Source organism: Ceratotherium simum, chromosome 3, assembly GCF_057802395.1.
Source record: "Ceratotherium simum simum isolate JZ-2026a chromosome 3, ASM5780239v1, whole genome shotgun sequence".
NCBI classification, from domain to species: domain Eukaryota; kingdom Metazoa; phylum Chordata; class Mammalia; order Perissodactyla; family Rhinocerotidae; genus Ceratotherium; species Ceratotherium simum.
In genome coordinates, this window is record NC_141902.1 from 17,476,413 (window position 1) to 17,489,311 (window position 12,899).

The window sequence follows — 12,899 nt, forward strand, 5'->3', positions numbered from 1 at the left end:
GAAAATTGCTCTCCACCAGTAGAAGAATGGTTGAATAAGTTGTAGTACTAGTGTATAGTAAAATTTGGCTTCATGAAACTTATCAAAGAATGAAAATGATTTGAAAACTACTAAAGAGGTAATGTTAAATGAGAAAAGCAAGAGTTAACATTGTGTTAGGTATAGTGTGATCCCAAGTCCATTTTTAAAGTATAGTTGGGTGTTCAAAGGGCTGTGCTGCTTCTCATTAACTACAGATGACATAAGTTGGTGCTACCTTTAAAATGAAGCAATGTATTTGAATCCAATAAGTCCTGTTACTAAGAAGAAAAAACTTGATACAAGTAACTTTTAGATATCCTTTGTTTAGAAAATAGTTACTGAAATAGCTGCATTTGCCCAGGTAAATCTTTATTCGTGTTAACTACATTTGTTGTTGTTTTCACAAAATAATGCTTCTCCCTACTGTCAGAATGACACATAATCAAAATATTTTTATATTGATTATGATATATATTCTTTCCCTAAAATGCTTCAATGTGTTCAACAACAGTTTATGTCATTTTGGAGTTCTAACAAAATAATGCAGCAAAACAAATTAGCAGCAGGTACTCAGTACTGTCCTTTGTTAACGAATCCAGTCTTATCTGTTTGCTCTTAAATCTTGTTTCTAATTCTAGGCTTCTTATATTGGAACAGCTTTTGGACAGTATAAAGCACACGAAAGGAGCACGTCAGCAAGTAGTTCAATTACATGTTGTTTCTTCAGTTTCTAGTTTCTTGAAGGTAATTCTATTTTTTAAAAAATTCAAATGTTTGCTTTTTCCTTTTTTTTTTTTTTTAATGTACGGCCAACTAAGTAGGTTGGAGGAAGGTGTTTTTAAAGGGCTGTTGCTTTTTTTTTTTTCCATTTTTTTTAATCTCAATGAAAATGTTTCAAGATTTGGAATTCCCTTTTTATTTTTTCTCCATATAAAACTTGTTAGTCAGAAATCAAACGTATAATCTTGGCTTAGAGCCATGCTTTAACTTACTGAGCCTAATATCCTAGACCAGGGATTGGTGGAGTATGGCCTGTGGACCAAATCTGGCTAGTTGTTGTATTTATGGCTTATTGTTTCTAAGTAAGATATAATAGGCTTCATTGGCTATTTGTTTTATGGAAATCCCTATTAATGTTCTTCTGAACACATATATACTACAGTGATACTTGATTGCCATAACGTTTGCCTGAAGGTTTAAAATTCTAAAGTACTTTGTGAGAAAAATCAAATTATTGTTTGTATGTTCAGTATGGATTTTTTGTGTTCTCATTTTTTTTTTTAAGTAGTAATCCAAGTATGAACATATTTGGTTAACCAGAATATACATTCCAAACTGGATAAGAGAATTTACTACAATTGTAAGTTTGGGTTGTTCTTTACATATTTCAGTATGTGGCTGGCTCCAAGGGAAGTTTGGGTCCAGAAGAAATGAGAAGACCTACCCTGGCATTGGTAATGGGAGCCCTAGAAAGTCCCAACCCCCTCTTGAGATGTGCAGCTGCAGAGGCGTGGGCTAGGTTGGCCCAAGTGGTTGATGATGCAGCTTTTACTGCTGCATTAGCTCAAGTTAGCTTTGACAAGTAAGCGAACTTTTTATTTAGTACTCATGGGCTGTGTGTCAAAACCGGGTATAATTTGTTGGTTTGTTGGATCTAGTGAAACTGCATTCTGAGAATTAACTAAGAAAAAAATTGACAAATGTGAATACTTTAAAATAAAGGAGAACCTCTCTTGGCCTGCTCATCTTGGAACATAGAACTATTATTACTTTGGCTTTAGTTTTTATGTAATAAGAGAAAGATCACCATCTGTATGAGTGATATCATTGGCCATCAGTGGAATGAACTCTGGGAGTGAAACACTTAGAGTTTTATCATGTAAAATGTAGATGATAGATAGTAAGAATAATCCACTGGAAAGAGAAAAGGCTGTAGGCTGCAGATCAGGAAACATAAACTGTTGTCATTTCTACCAGCTCTGTAACCTTGAGCAGGTTACTTAATCCTCTCAGCCAGTTTTCCTCTATTTCATCTAGAAGGTTGTTAATACTGCTCTGCCTACCTTAAGAATGTTAGGGTAAATGAGATAGTAAATATGAAAGTAATATGAAAAAAAAACTACAAATGAAAGTTCACGGTTATACTTGTAATATATATCTGTTTCTATAAAGTTATATTAGTAGTGGTGGTAATAATGCAGTTAGCACTTTGACCTTGTAGTCTACTGAATATGTGTGTCTGATTTGGTTAAGAGTTTGAAGTCTGGAGTTGGAATACTAACTTGGCTCAAATCCCAACTCTTCCATTTAATAGTTAGTTACTTTGTAAGTTACTTTAACTATCATCTTGGTTTCCTTATCTGTAAAAAGGAACTGATAGTAGTATGAATCTCAAGGTTGTTGGGAGGATTAAAGGACGAAATATAAAGCACTTAAATTAGCACACAATGTATAAGAAATACTAATAAACATTAGTTCTCTTATATTTAATTTTAAAATCAGAGTTCTTGAGTTGAAACTCTCTTTGTGTGGAATTAAAGTATCTCAGCATTATGAGTTTTTAAAATGTAGCTTAATGATACAGTAATAATAATGCCTGCCATTTAAATTTAATGTGTATATCTCTGAAAGACATTGAAATTGTTCATACTTAAATAATCGTTAATGATGTGAAAACATTTTTATTTAACATATTTTTTTCCAAGATACCTGTTGGGTTATTTCAGAATTTTTTTTATCAGCAGTAAATATATTTCTGAATTTTGTAACTATTCATACAAAAAGTTTTACTTAAGTGACAGTGTAGATGCATTAGTTTTGTTTCAGCGATTGTCATTTATTTTTATTTCCATAATTACAGACTGAAGTCAGCAAGGGATGTAGTTACCAGAACAGGACACTCATTGGCTTTGGGAACCCTACATAGGTATTTAGGAGGAATAAATTCTTCTCAACATTTGAATTCTTGTGTTGGAATCCTTTATACTCTGTCTCAGGACAGCACTTCTCCTGATGTGCAGGTAAGTACCCCATGTGATAGCTTCCTTAAAATTCATGATTTGTAGATAATGCAGATTATGTTTTTATTGACCATTAGTAATTTGTAAATAACCCCCCCTCCCATAATAAATGTCAAAGCCATTGTTAACCCTGATTGATTTTTAAAATTCAAATCACTGTCTTTACTTCATGCTCACAGTGTCTAAAGTCAAGTTCAATGTCTTTTTCTGAAAATGGATCTCCCTTCCATCTTAATAATATCTACTATTTTGGAGAGCTCAATAGGTACCAGGCATTATTATTACATTCTTCTAAATGTATTAACATTTAACACAATAACACAATAATCTAGAGTGTATGTGCCCTTTATACAGAAAGAAAACTGAAGCTGACAGAAACTAAGTAATTTGCTCACAGCTGAAAAACTAATCATGGAATCAGGTCAAGAATACAAATTATGGACTGTAAACCCATGTTCCTAACCACTTTACCATATTGTTGTACATTATCTTACCCATTTCTGTCAAAATCATCATTTTCCTGATATCCCTATCAAATCTTGAATTACTGTTACTCTTCCTGCTCTTTTACTCCCTTTCTCTTATCTCTGCCCCCCTTGTGTGTCCCTAATTGCCATAGTAGTCTCCTAACAGGTCGCTTTATTTTTAGATCCTGTTCTTTTCACCTCTCCCTAGATATGAGGCCAAATTTGTGTTTTCCTTGAAAGACTTTCATGTTGCTACTTCCCTACTGAAAAGCTAGGGAAACCACTCATTGCTTCTTAAATCAACTTCTCATTCAGGTCCCATCAAGTGACCCAGGAAGCTTCTCTGTTATTACCCCAAAGTGCCAGTCTCTTACAGCTGATCCTCCTGCTTTCCTCCCACACGTCATTCTCTCCTCTGCACTTATATTTTTCCTATTGCTCTTCTCCCTTCCTATTCCTATCTGATAATCCAGGTTTTTTAGTATTCTAAGATCCAGTTTAACCACCTTCTTGTCAAACTTCAGTATCCCTAATTCACAGTTAGCTTTCATTCTTTGAATAGTCTCTTCCACATCATCTAGTACTTGATTGAGTTGATTTATAAGGTGTTCCATTCTTTTCTCCTTATTTTAATACAGTACTTTTTGCTTCTATTTATTATATTCCTCTTTGCCTTCAGGAAATCTGTTTTCAACGCACATACTTTTATATTGAATTCCTTTTTTGTTGATTAATTTAAATGCTTCTTTTCATAGCTTCCATTGTCGTCAGATCTGACTCTTCTTGGTTGCTGCTTTCTCTCACCTAACAAGAGTTCATTTTTGTAGCATTTAAAGTACTGTAAGCTTTCTTATACATCCATTAATAAGAGAAGTAAAACTTTCTCAGTTAATGTCCTAAAAGGAGAGCTTTTTATATACTTCTTGTTATGGAAAGTGCAAACGTACATAAAAGTAGAGAGTATACTATAAGGAACCTTTTATACCCCTCATCTAACTTCAGTGGTAGTATGTGGCCATATTGTTTCATTTAAATGAGAGTTGACAAACTTATTTTATAAAGGGCCAGAGAGTAAATTATTTAGGCTTTAGATGTCATATATTCTCTCTCATCTGCTCACTTCTGCCATTGTAGCAGGAAAGCAGCCATAAATAATATGTAAACAAAGGAGCGTGACTGTGTTTCAATAAAACTTTATTTATAAAAACAGCTGGCAGGCCAGATTTGGTTCATATGCGTTTTGTTTGTTTAATATATAAATATATATTTATTTATATAAAATATATTTATTTATTTTATAAATATATTTATTTTTATATATTTATAAAAGTGCACCTGTCGTAAATGTTGCGTCTCTGTGAATAAAGTGTACAAACTGAACACACCATGTAACCAGCACCTAGATCAAGAAACAGAACATTATCAATACCCCAAACACTGTCCTCATGTTCTCTTCTAGTTACTACCTGTCCCACCAAGGATAACCACTATCCTAATTTGCAACAGCATGTATTAGTTTTACCTACTTTTGTACTTTATATCAATGGAATCATATGGTATGTACTCTTTTATGTCTGGCCTTCTTCAATATTGTGTTCAAGAGATTTGTCCGTTTTATTGCATGTAGTTGTAGGTTTTGTTGAATCTTTTAAAAACTTGAATTTTCATTCTCTATATACGTTAAACAATAAACTAGATTTAGTTACAAGCTGTTGGCTAAAGAACCAAACATTATCTTGGAATTCTTAGTGCTGAGCTATATGTAAATATACCGTTCTAAACTAGATGATTGTCTCTCAGTCGTTTTTTACTGGATATTTAGAGAGAACATTTTTCTTAAACTCCTAAAATTTTCCATTTCTCTTTCCAAGTTAGTAATAGCACACAAATACTTTACTTTGCCAGTACTTTTATCTCTTGCTTCAACAAAAGAACGATTCATTGTGTTTTATGTTTCTTAATGCTGCTGTAACATTTTAAATTCTTTTTCTCTGTCTTCACAGACCTGGGCACTACATTCTCTCTCATTGATAATTGATTCTGCTGGCCCACTTTACAATGTGCATGTGGAACCTACCCTTTCTCTCATCATAATGTTGTTGTTAAATGTGCCTCCTACTCATGCTGAAGTTCACCAAAGTCTTGGTCGCTGTTTGAATGCCCTTATTACTACACTGGGTCCAGAGCTACAAGGTATGCATAGCTGCTTTTGTGATGTTTTACATTAAAAATATATACACAAGGGCCGGCCCCATGGCTTAGTGGTTAAGTGTGCACACTCCGCTACGGGCGGCCCGGGTTCGGATCCCAGGCGCGCACCGACGCACCACTTCTCCGGCCATGCTGAGGCCGTGTCCCACATACAGCAACTAGAAGGATGTGCAACTATGACATACAACTATCTACTGGGGCTTTGGGGAAAAAAAGGAGGAGGATTGGCAATAGATGTTAGCTCAGAGCTGGTCTTCCTCAGCAAACAGAGGAGGATTAGCATGGATGTTAGCTCAGGGCTGATCTTCCTCACAAAAAAAAAAAAAAAATGTGTATGTATATATATATATATATATATATATATACACACACACACACACACACACACACACACAAAAATGAATGCAGTTCCTGTTACTGACTCAACTACTTGACAATCAAGCGAAGTTTAGCAGAATTTTCTATTCAAGTATATTGGCAGAATGTTGAGAGTAGTCTTGAGAAGACTTTGACTCCTGGATGATGACATAATAGAAAATAAACATGGAATCTTAATCTAAGCTCCACGACTACTTAATTGGGTGACCTTGGGAAAATCCTTATGTGTCTGGGCTTTGGTTTCCTCCTCTGTCAAATGAGGGACAAGTTGAAAAGCTTTTGTGATTAGCACATAATAGGTGCTCGGTATATTTTGTAAGTAAATGCCATTCAGTCTGATTTCTCTTACCTTGAAAAGACAGGGAGTACCATATTTAGAAAGATTAGGTCTGTCCTGAAAATACTTCCCTTAACAGTTAAAATGACAGACATGAAGTGGAATCATTTAAAGAACTCCTATCTCTGTTAAAAAGTAAATGACTAAGTGCAAAAACTCAGATATTCTGATCTGTTCAAATGCAAAATATATGAATTTAATATATGAAAGCAGCTCTTAGGTAATTCAAGCAGGGCTAAGTTTATTAGCAAGTTCTAATTCCACTTTTCATGAAAATTTGGTATAACCTACAGATAATCATAGGTTCTTCTTTGCCTAATGATTTGTTTTGCCATAAACCTTTCAGACTGAGAATAACCAACATAATGTCAAAATCTGTCACCTGGATTATCCTTGCTTTTGTAGAAGAAATTTACTTCACAGATCCTTACATTTAAAATTAGAAAAACAATTTAAAGCCCAGTAATATATGTTTAAAGAGTAATGATTTCTTAGGCCAATTATTAAAAGCTTTCTGCTTCGTTTTAGGTAGCAGTACTTCGGTTTCTGCCCTAAGGACTTCCTGTCTGTTGGGTTGTGCCGTGATGCAGGATCACCCCGACTGCCTGGTTCAGGCCCAGGCCATCTCGTGCCTTCAGCAGCTCCATATGTTTGCTCCACGGCACGTCAACTTGTCCAGCCTGGTCGGCTGCCTCTGTGTGAGTGTAAAATTATAAACAAGTCCTCAGTTTCTTTTATTGGAAACTTAGATTTTTTAAATTATTCTCTAGACTATGTGCAATAGCTGTTTTCCCTCAGTTCTTATCTTTTGGAGGAGTGGCAACTTTCCTATATTCAGTCTTAAACCTTTCATATACTGATTCATTTTTCTCCCATTAATGTTGAACTTAATACTTGGAATATTTATTCATTGATCCGTAAACGTACATTGCGTGCTTGAATGTCCCAGGTACTGTATAAATGCTATGGGACGTGGAAAAATTTCTGTGGTAATGTCTTTTTTTCCTATATTCCAAATTATTACATATAAAGTTCTTTCTATCCCAGATGGGCAAATAACATTTTTCCTTAATATTCTAGCAGCACCTGCATCATTATCTGGGTTCTAATAATGTATTTAATGAATATAGAAAGATGAGGGCAATCACCTAAAAGTTATGATGAGGTGGTTTATAGTTGTCAGTGGTTTTAAGATTTATCTTCAGTATCACCAGTTTCTATCTGGACTTGCCTCAAAAATTGAGTTACATTTGGAATTAAAACTTGACACCATTGCTTTTCAACTTTTTCTGCCTCTGCAGTGTTCACAGCACACTACTATTAGTGACATGACAGTTGAGAATCATTACGCAGACCTTTCATTTTCAACCTCTGGCAAAATATGCATTTCAGACCTTGAAAGAACCTCAAACATCAATAAAACCAGTCTTCTCAGTGAAAAGATAAACTGAGGACCAAAAAGTCAAATAATTTGCCCAAGATAACATATCTAGGTAGTGGTAGGTAGCTCTAAGTCTAAAACGCAGGTTTCTGAACTCCTTGTCCAGTCCTCATTTCATTATTTCATACTGACTGCGTAGTTCTGGATGGTGCTTAGCTCTGCCACCTCCCAGCTGTGTGGCCTTAGGGAAGTCCCATGACCTTCCAGCCTCAGCTACCTGGTCTGTAAAACACGAGGATTACACAAGATGCCGCCTGTAAAGGCACGTGTCTCAGGCACTTAATAACCACTCAATAAATAGTAGTTGTTTTTATTTTCTTAACATATAACTTAAGCATAGATAATATTAATCTTCATATTGATTTTGATAGTCATAATTATGTAAGACTCTGAAAAAGAAAATTCTGATAGAAACTTTAGATCTTGTCTGTGTTAAACATGTATTAGAGAAAATAGGACTTACTGGAAAAGATTTTACCTTTCCCACTCAACGACTTTTCCCCAGAAATATTACTCTTTATATTCGAAGAACCATCGCCAAAACCAATTATTGAAAAATATCCACTCCTTTGCCAGTTGGTCTAACTTTCACTCTCCATTAAATGTGATGATACTGCCATTTTTTCTTCTTGAATTGTAGTAGAAATTTTCCAGTAATAGCCTTTTAAAATTCTCCTTTAACCAATACATTAATTCATTTATTAAGTAAAGTTTATTGAGAAGTAAAGAGCAAGACTAACTACTAATTCATGATGAATTAGATCTGATTAAACTTGTTACTCTTCTCTTTTCCCATTCTGAGAAAAGTTACATATAAAGAATAGTATCAGATTTTTCTCTTAGGTATATTCAGAGCAATTGAGAAAATTAGAAGTAACAATTACAAATTTATTCATGTTACTCATAATATTTGTTATAAAATTATTTTTTCTGGGCTGGCCTCATGGCTTAGCGGTTAAGAGCGCGTGCTCTGCTACTGGCGGCCGGGGTTTGGATCCCGGGCGCGCACCTATGCACCACTTCTGCTGCCATGCTGAGCAACTAGAAGGATGTGCAACTGTGACCTACAACTATCTACTGGGACTTCGGGGAAAAAAAAGGAGGAGGATTGGCAATAGATGTTAGCTCAGAGCCGGTCTTCCTCAGGAAAAAGAGGAGGATTAGCATGGATGTTAGCTCAGGGCTCGTCTTCCTCAGCAAAAAGAGGAGGATTGGCATGGATGTTGGCTCGGGGCTGATCTTCCTCACAAAAAATAAATAAATAAAACTGTTAAAAAAATAAATAAAGTTATTTTTTCTTATACAGAAATCATATTCAAAAATTGCTATCACCATAGTTTGTTAATTTTATGTCTTAATATTTTGGTTAGTAAAGCTTTACTAAATTAGATTGAATTTGTTGTATTTCAGAGTATTCCCTGTAGTGAGGAAATTGCTTTTGCTTTCCTATTTAACAACTTGATGATCAGGTTTTCTTTTCTACAAAGAATTTAATTATTTAGCATGAAGTGTTTTCATATTAATTGAAACTCGCTGGATATTCAGAATACATTTCATCGTTAGGAAAGCACCTTACTGGCAAGGGTTTTCTTCTAACTGCATGCTATTTAACTTCCATTCTGAACTTGTCCTTAGCTATACTAGCAATTCTGAGTACTCTCAGTTTTAAAACTTGGCTTCCAAGAGTAAAAAATCTATAATTAACTTGTGATGAGGTAAACCATTAACTTTGTCCCTTGCTAGACACCTGTTCATGTAAATGAAATCCAGATCACTCCCCTCCCACTCATGTCTACTTGATCTGGTTTTGTTACTGATGCTTAATGAAAGATTCCAAAGGAAAACCTAATTACACAAATGTACGTTTTTAAATTATTGTATATTTTATATCTTTACATTTCGAGTTGACCGTTTTCAAGATCTTAGCTCAACTCATATTTTAAGCTGGAAAATGAAGTATTTATGGTATATTTTTAAAGCTGAAGCTAAGCCAGTTTGAATGATAGCTCTATCAACATTTATATTGTATGCTTAGCTGACTGTTGTCCCATCATCTCAGTATTTCTCTCTTGGCTTTGTCGTGACTGGTCTGTCGTTTGTTTCTGTGCAGGAGATCTTGTTGGATAATTCTGTGTTGGTAGGTCCCTGAGCCTTGATTCCTAACTTTTTTTGAAGTTTGCAGTGCTGTTTCTTTGTGTCTTTTTTTTTGGTCGTAGATGTTCTTATTTTCCTATGCGTTTCTTTTTTTAAGCTAACCGTTAATGCAAAGTCCAGTATGTGTAGCATGTTACCTGGTGTTTACTTAATACCATTGTAAACAAATCCTCCCTAACCTTCTCCAGCTGGTGCCCTCACTCCTTGCACTTAATTTTGCATCATTTTGATTTAATATATTCATTTCAGAAAGGAATTGTAATTACAGGTTATTTCTATTTTTTGCCTGCTTGGTTTGTTTGCCTTAACCCACTCTGTTCCTCTTCTCAACATAAATGCTGGAGAATGACATGGAGATATTGAGTGTCCCACTTTGCTTGGTATGATAGCCTTCAGTCTTTTTTCTACCAAACAAGTAAAGAGTACTTTTAAGCATGCTTTTTCTAAAAGATTGTTTGACCAGCCTGAATAAATGCTGCACCTGCCTTGTGTTATGTGCTTGTAAAACTCCAGTTAAAATAACTAGTAAATCCATTAACTTTTCTTTAAAATTGTCTTATAGAGTGCTTTTTTGTCATTGTTGAATATAGTTGTAATCTTGGGCATGAATCAACTTAATCTTTTTACATTTTAACTTCTCTGTTATCCCACGTACTAGTTTCTAACAACAGAATTCTTAAACATGACTGGAATGGTGTTACCTTGAGAGTTTGAATGGCATTCTTCTCTTTCCACTTTTGAGTTCATGATATGGGTTGAGGGTATAATAGAACATATTTATAAAGCCATTCCCATCCATATGTTTCACTGATAATATGCTCAGAAACATTTTCTGTCTTTTGGCTTCTGATAATATTTAGGATTTAGCTCTCTTTGCTTGTGTTTCTTCTTATGTATCAAAAAACAGCTGCTACCACCTACTCTTTTTCTCAGAGTTTAGCCTCTGCTCTTTTCAACCAACGCACCTGCTTCCATCCTGTTTTTCCACATACACCAGATCTAAAGATCACTATTAAGAATTTATGCCATTATTTCTCAAATTTGGGTAGAAAATCATGATCATAAGACACATATTCATTGTCGTAAACCACACCAAACTGTTCTTTACTTTCATAATTTGAACAAAATAAATTTCAAAAACTCTAGACTTTATTCTACTTATGAAATCACTGAGTAAGAATTTGTATCCAGAAACCTGTGACTTGTTTTAATTGTTCGTTGAAGGTATTGTCACCAATCATATCATTTACCCTTGGTAGACACACCCTATTAAGATTTATGTTGTTTAAATACTTCTAAGTAAAAAGAATATGTATTGAGTCTGTCATTCTGAGCGAGAATATACTATATCTCTAAGATACTAAGTACATATCTGTGTACGCATATGTATATCCATATATAAGTAGATATACATAAAATTTGCCGTTTATAATGTTTGTCTCTAGAAAGCATTTTTGGTGAATATGTTTTCTGAGTCGAACTCTTTCTGCCTTTATTTGAAAATGCATTTACTTATTCTGTCTGGCATCTGAATAAAATACTATTGTTAGAGACTGCATTAATAATAACTAACATTTATTGAGCACTTACTATTTGCCAGGTACTGTGCTAAGCACTTTTGCATGTTTCTTTGTGTTAACTTCACAACAGCCCTGTGAGATGTAGGTAGTGTTATCTCCATTTTACAGATGAGAAACCTAAGGCACAGAGAGGTTAAATAACTTGCCCAAGGTCACACAGCTAGTAAGTGATGGATCTAGGACTCAAAATTGAGGCACTTTGCCTCCAGAGCCTCCATTTCAACCATTTGCTATATTGCTTATATGGATTTGTATAAATTTCTCCTTAGAGAATTGTGAAACATTATACTATAGTTGCATGAGCACAAATGTATAAGCTGCAAATAAATTCTTTCTCAATTGTATTTCTTTTATCTCTCAAAACTATTTTTACTCATAAATTTTGTGTCTTCTAACACTGTCAAGAGGCTTTTGCTTGGATTTGTTTATGAATTTGCATAATGAAGTACATATATTAGTCATTAAGCTATTTCTAAGTTATATAATCAAAAATATGTGCTAGAATAGTCTGAAGAAGTTTCTGTGTATTTAAAATTGCGTCCAGACCAGTGATGGACTGGACAGAATCGGGAGGGGTCCAGTGAATATCTCTTAGACTTACTGAGTGCCTCAAAGAATTTCAGCTCTTTTTTTCCCCAAATGGTGTTTTTTAGGTGAACCTTTGTAGTCCCTATTTGTTACTGAGAAGAGCAGTGCTGGCTTGTTTACGTCAGCTTGTGCAGAGAGAAGCAGCTGAGGTTTCAGAACATGCTGTTATGCTTGCTAAGGAGAGCAGAGAAGAGTTGACTCCAGGTAATGATTGTTTTGATCTTAAATCTTCCATATAAACGTGAGTTTTTAAAACAAAATTTAAAAGTTAATATATAAAACGTCTTAAACCTGCTACAAGAGACAATTGCTAGCAATTATTACCGTTTCAACCAGTGGTGTTACTGGTTTAGAACAATGGTTCTCACACTTCGGCCCCCAAACCATCCACCTCACCTGGGGACTTGTTAGAAATGCAAATTATTGGGCCCCATCCCAAATCTGCTAAACCAAAACTCTGGGAGTAGAGCCCAGCAATCTGTTATCCATGTTTTTACAATCCCTGTGTTAACGTATACTCAAGTTTGAGAGCCATTGGTTTAGAGCAAGTTTTTTCACACCAATCAGTTGAAATTGGATTTAACCCTTAAGTAATTTATCATATGTCTCTTTCTTCCCCCAAAATCTCATTTAATAAAATTTGTCATAGTTGTGTTCGCTTCAAGTTAAAGGGTTTTTATGTTTCTTCTATATTTTAGAGCT

The 12,899-nt window shown here is 34.7% G+C and overlaps 1 protein-coding gene across 6 annotated transcripts in view; it reads left to right on the plus strand.

Moving 5' to 3' along the window:
- The window catches only part of HEATR5A (HEAT repeat containing 5A), a 101,282-nt gene that overhangs the window by 54,425 nt on the left and 33,958 nt on the right, over nucleotides 1–12,899 (plus strand). For all 6 annotated transcript variants that reach the window (XM_087422850.1, XM_087422868.1, XM_087422875.1 and 3 more), the window contains exons 17-22: nucleotides 660–765; nucleotides 1,413–1,603; nucleotides 2,882–3,041; nucleotides 5,512–5,701; nucleotides 6,963–7,132; nucleotides 12,263–12,401. In XM_087422850.1, the coding sequence (XP_087278976.1) occupies nucleotides 660–765; nucleotides 1,413–1,603; nucleotides 2,882–3,041; nucleotides 5,512–5,701; nucleotides 6,963–7,132; nucleotides 12,263–12,401 (956 nt within the window). The remainder of the gene's footprint in view (nucleotides 1–659; nucleotides 766–1,412; nucleotides 1,604–2,881; nucleotides 3,042–5,511; nucleotides 5,702–6,962; nucleotides 7,133–12,262; nucleotides 12,402–12,899) is intronic.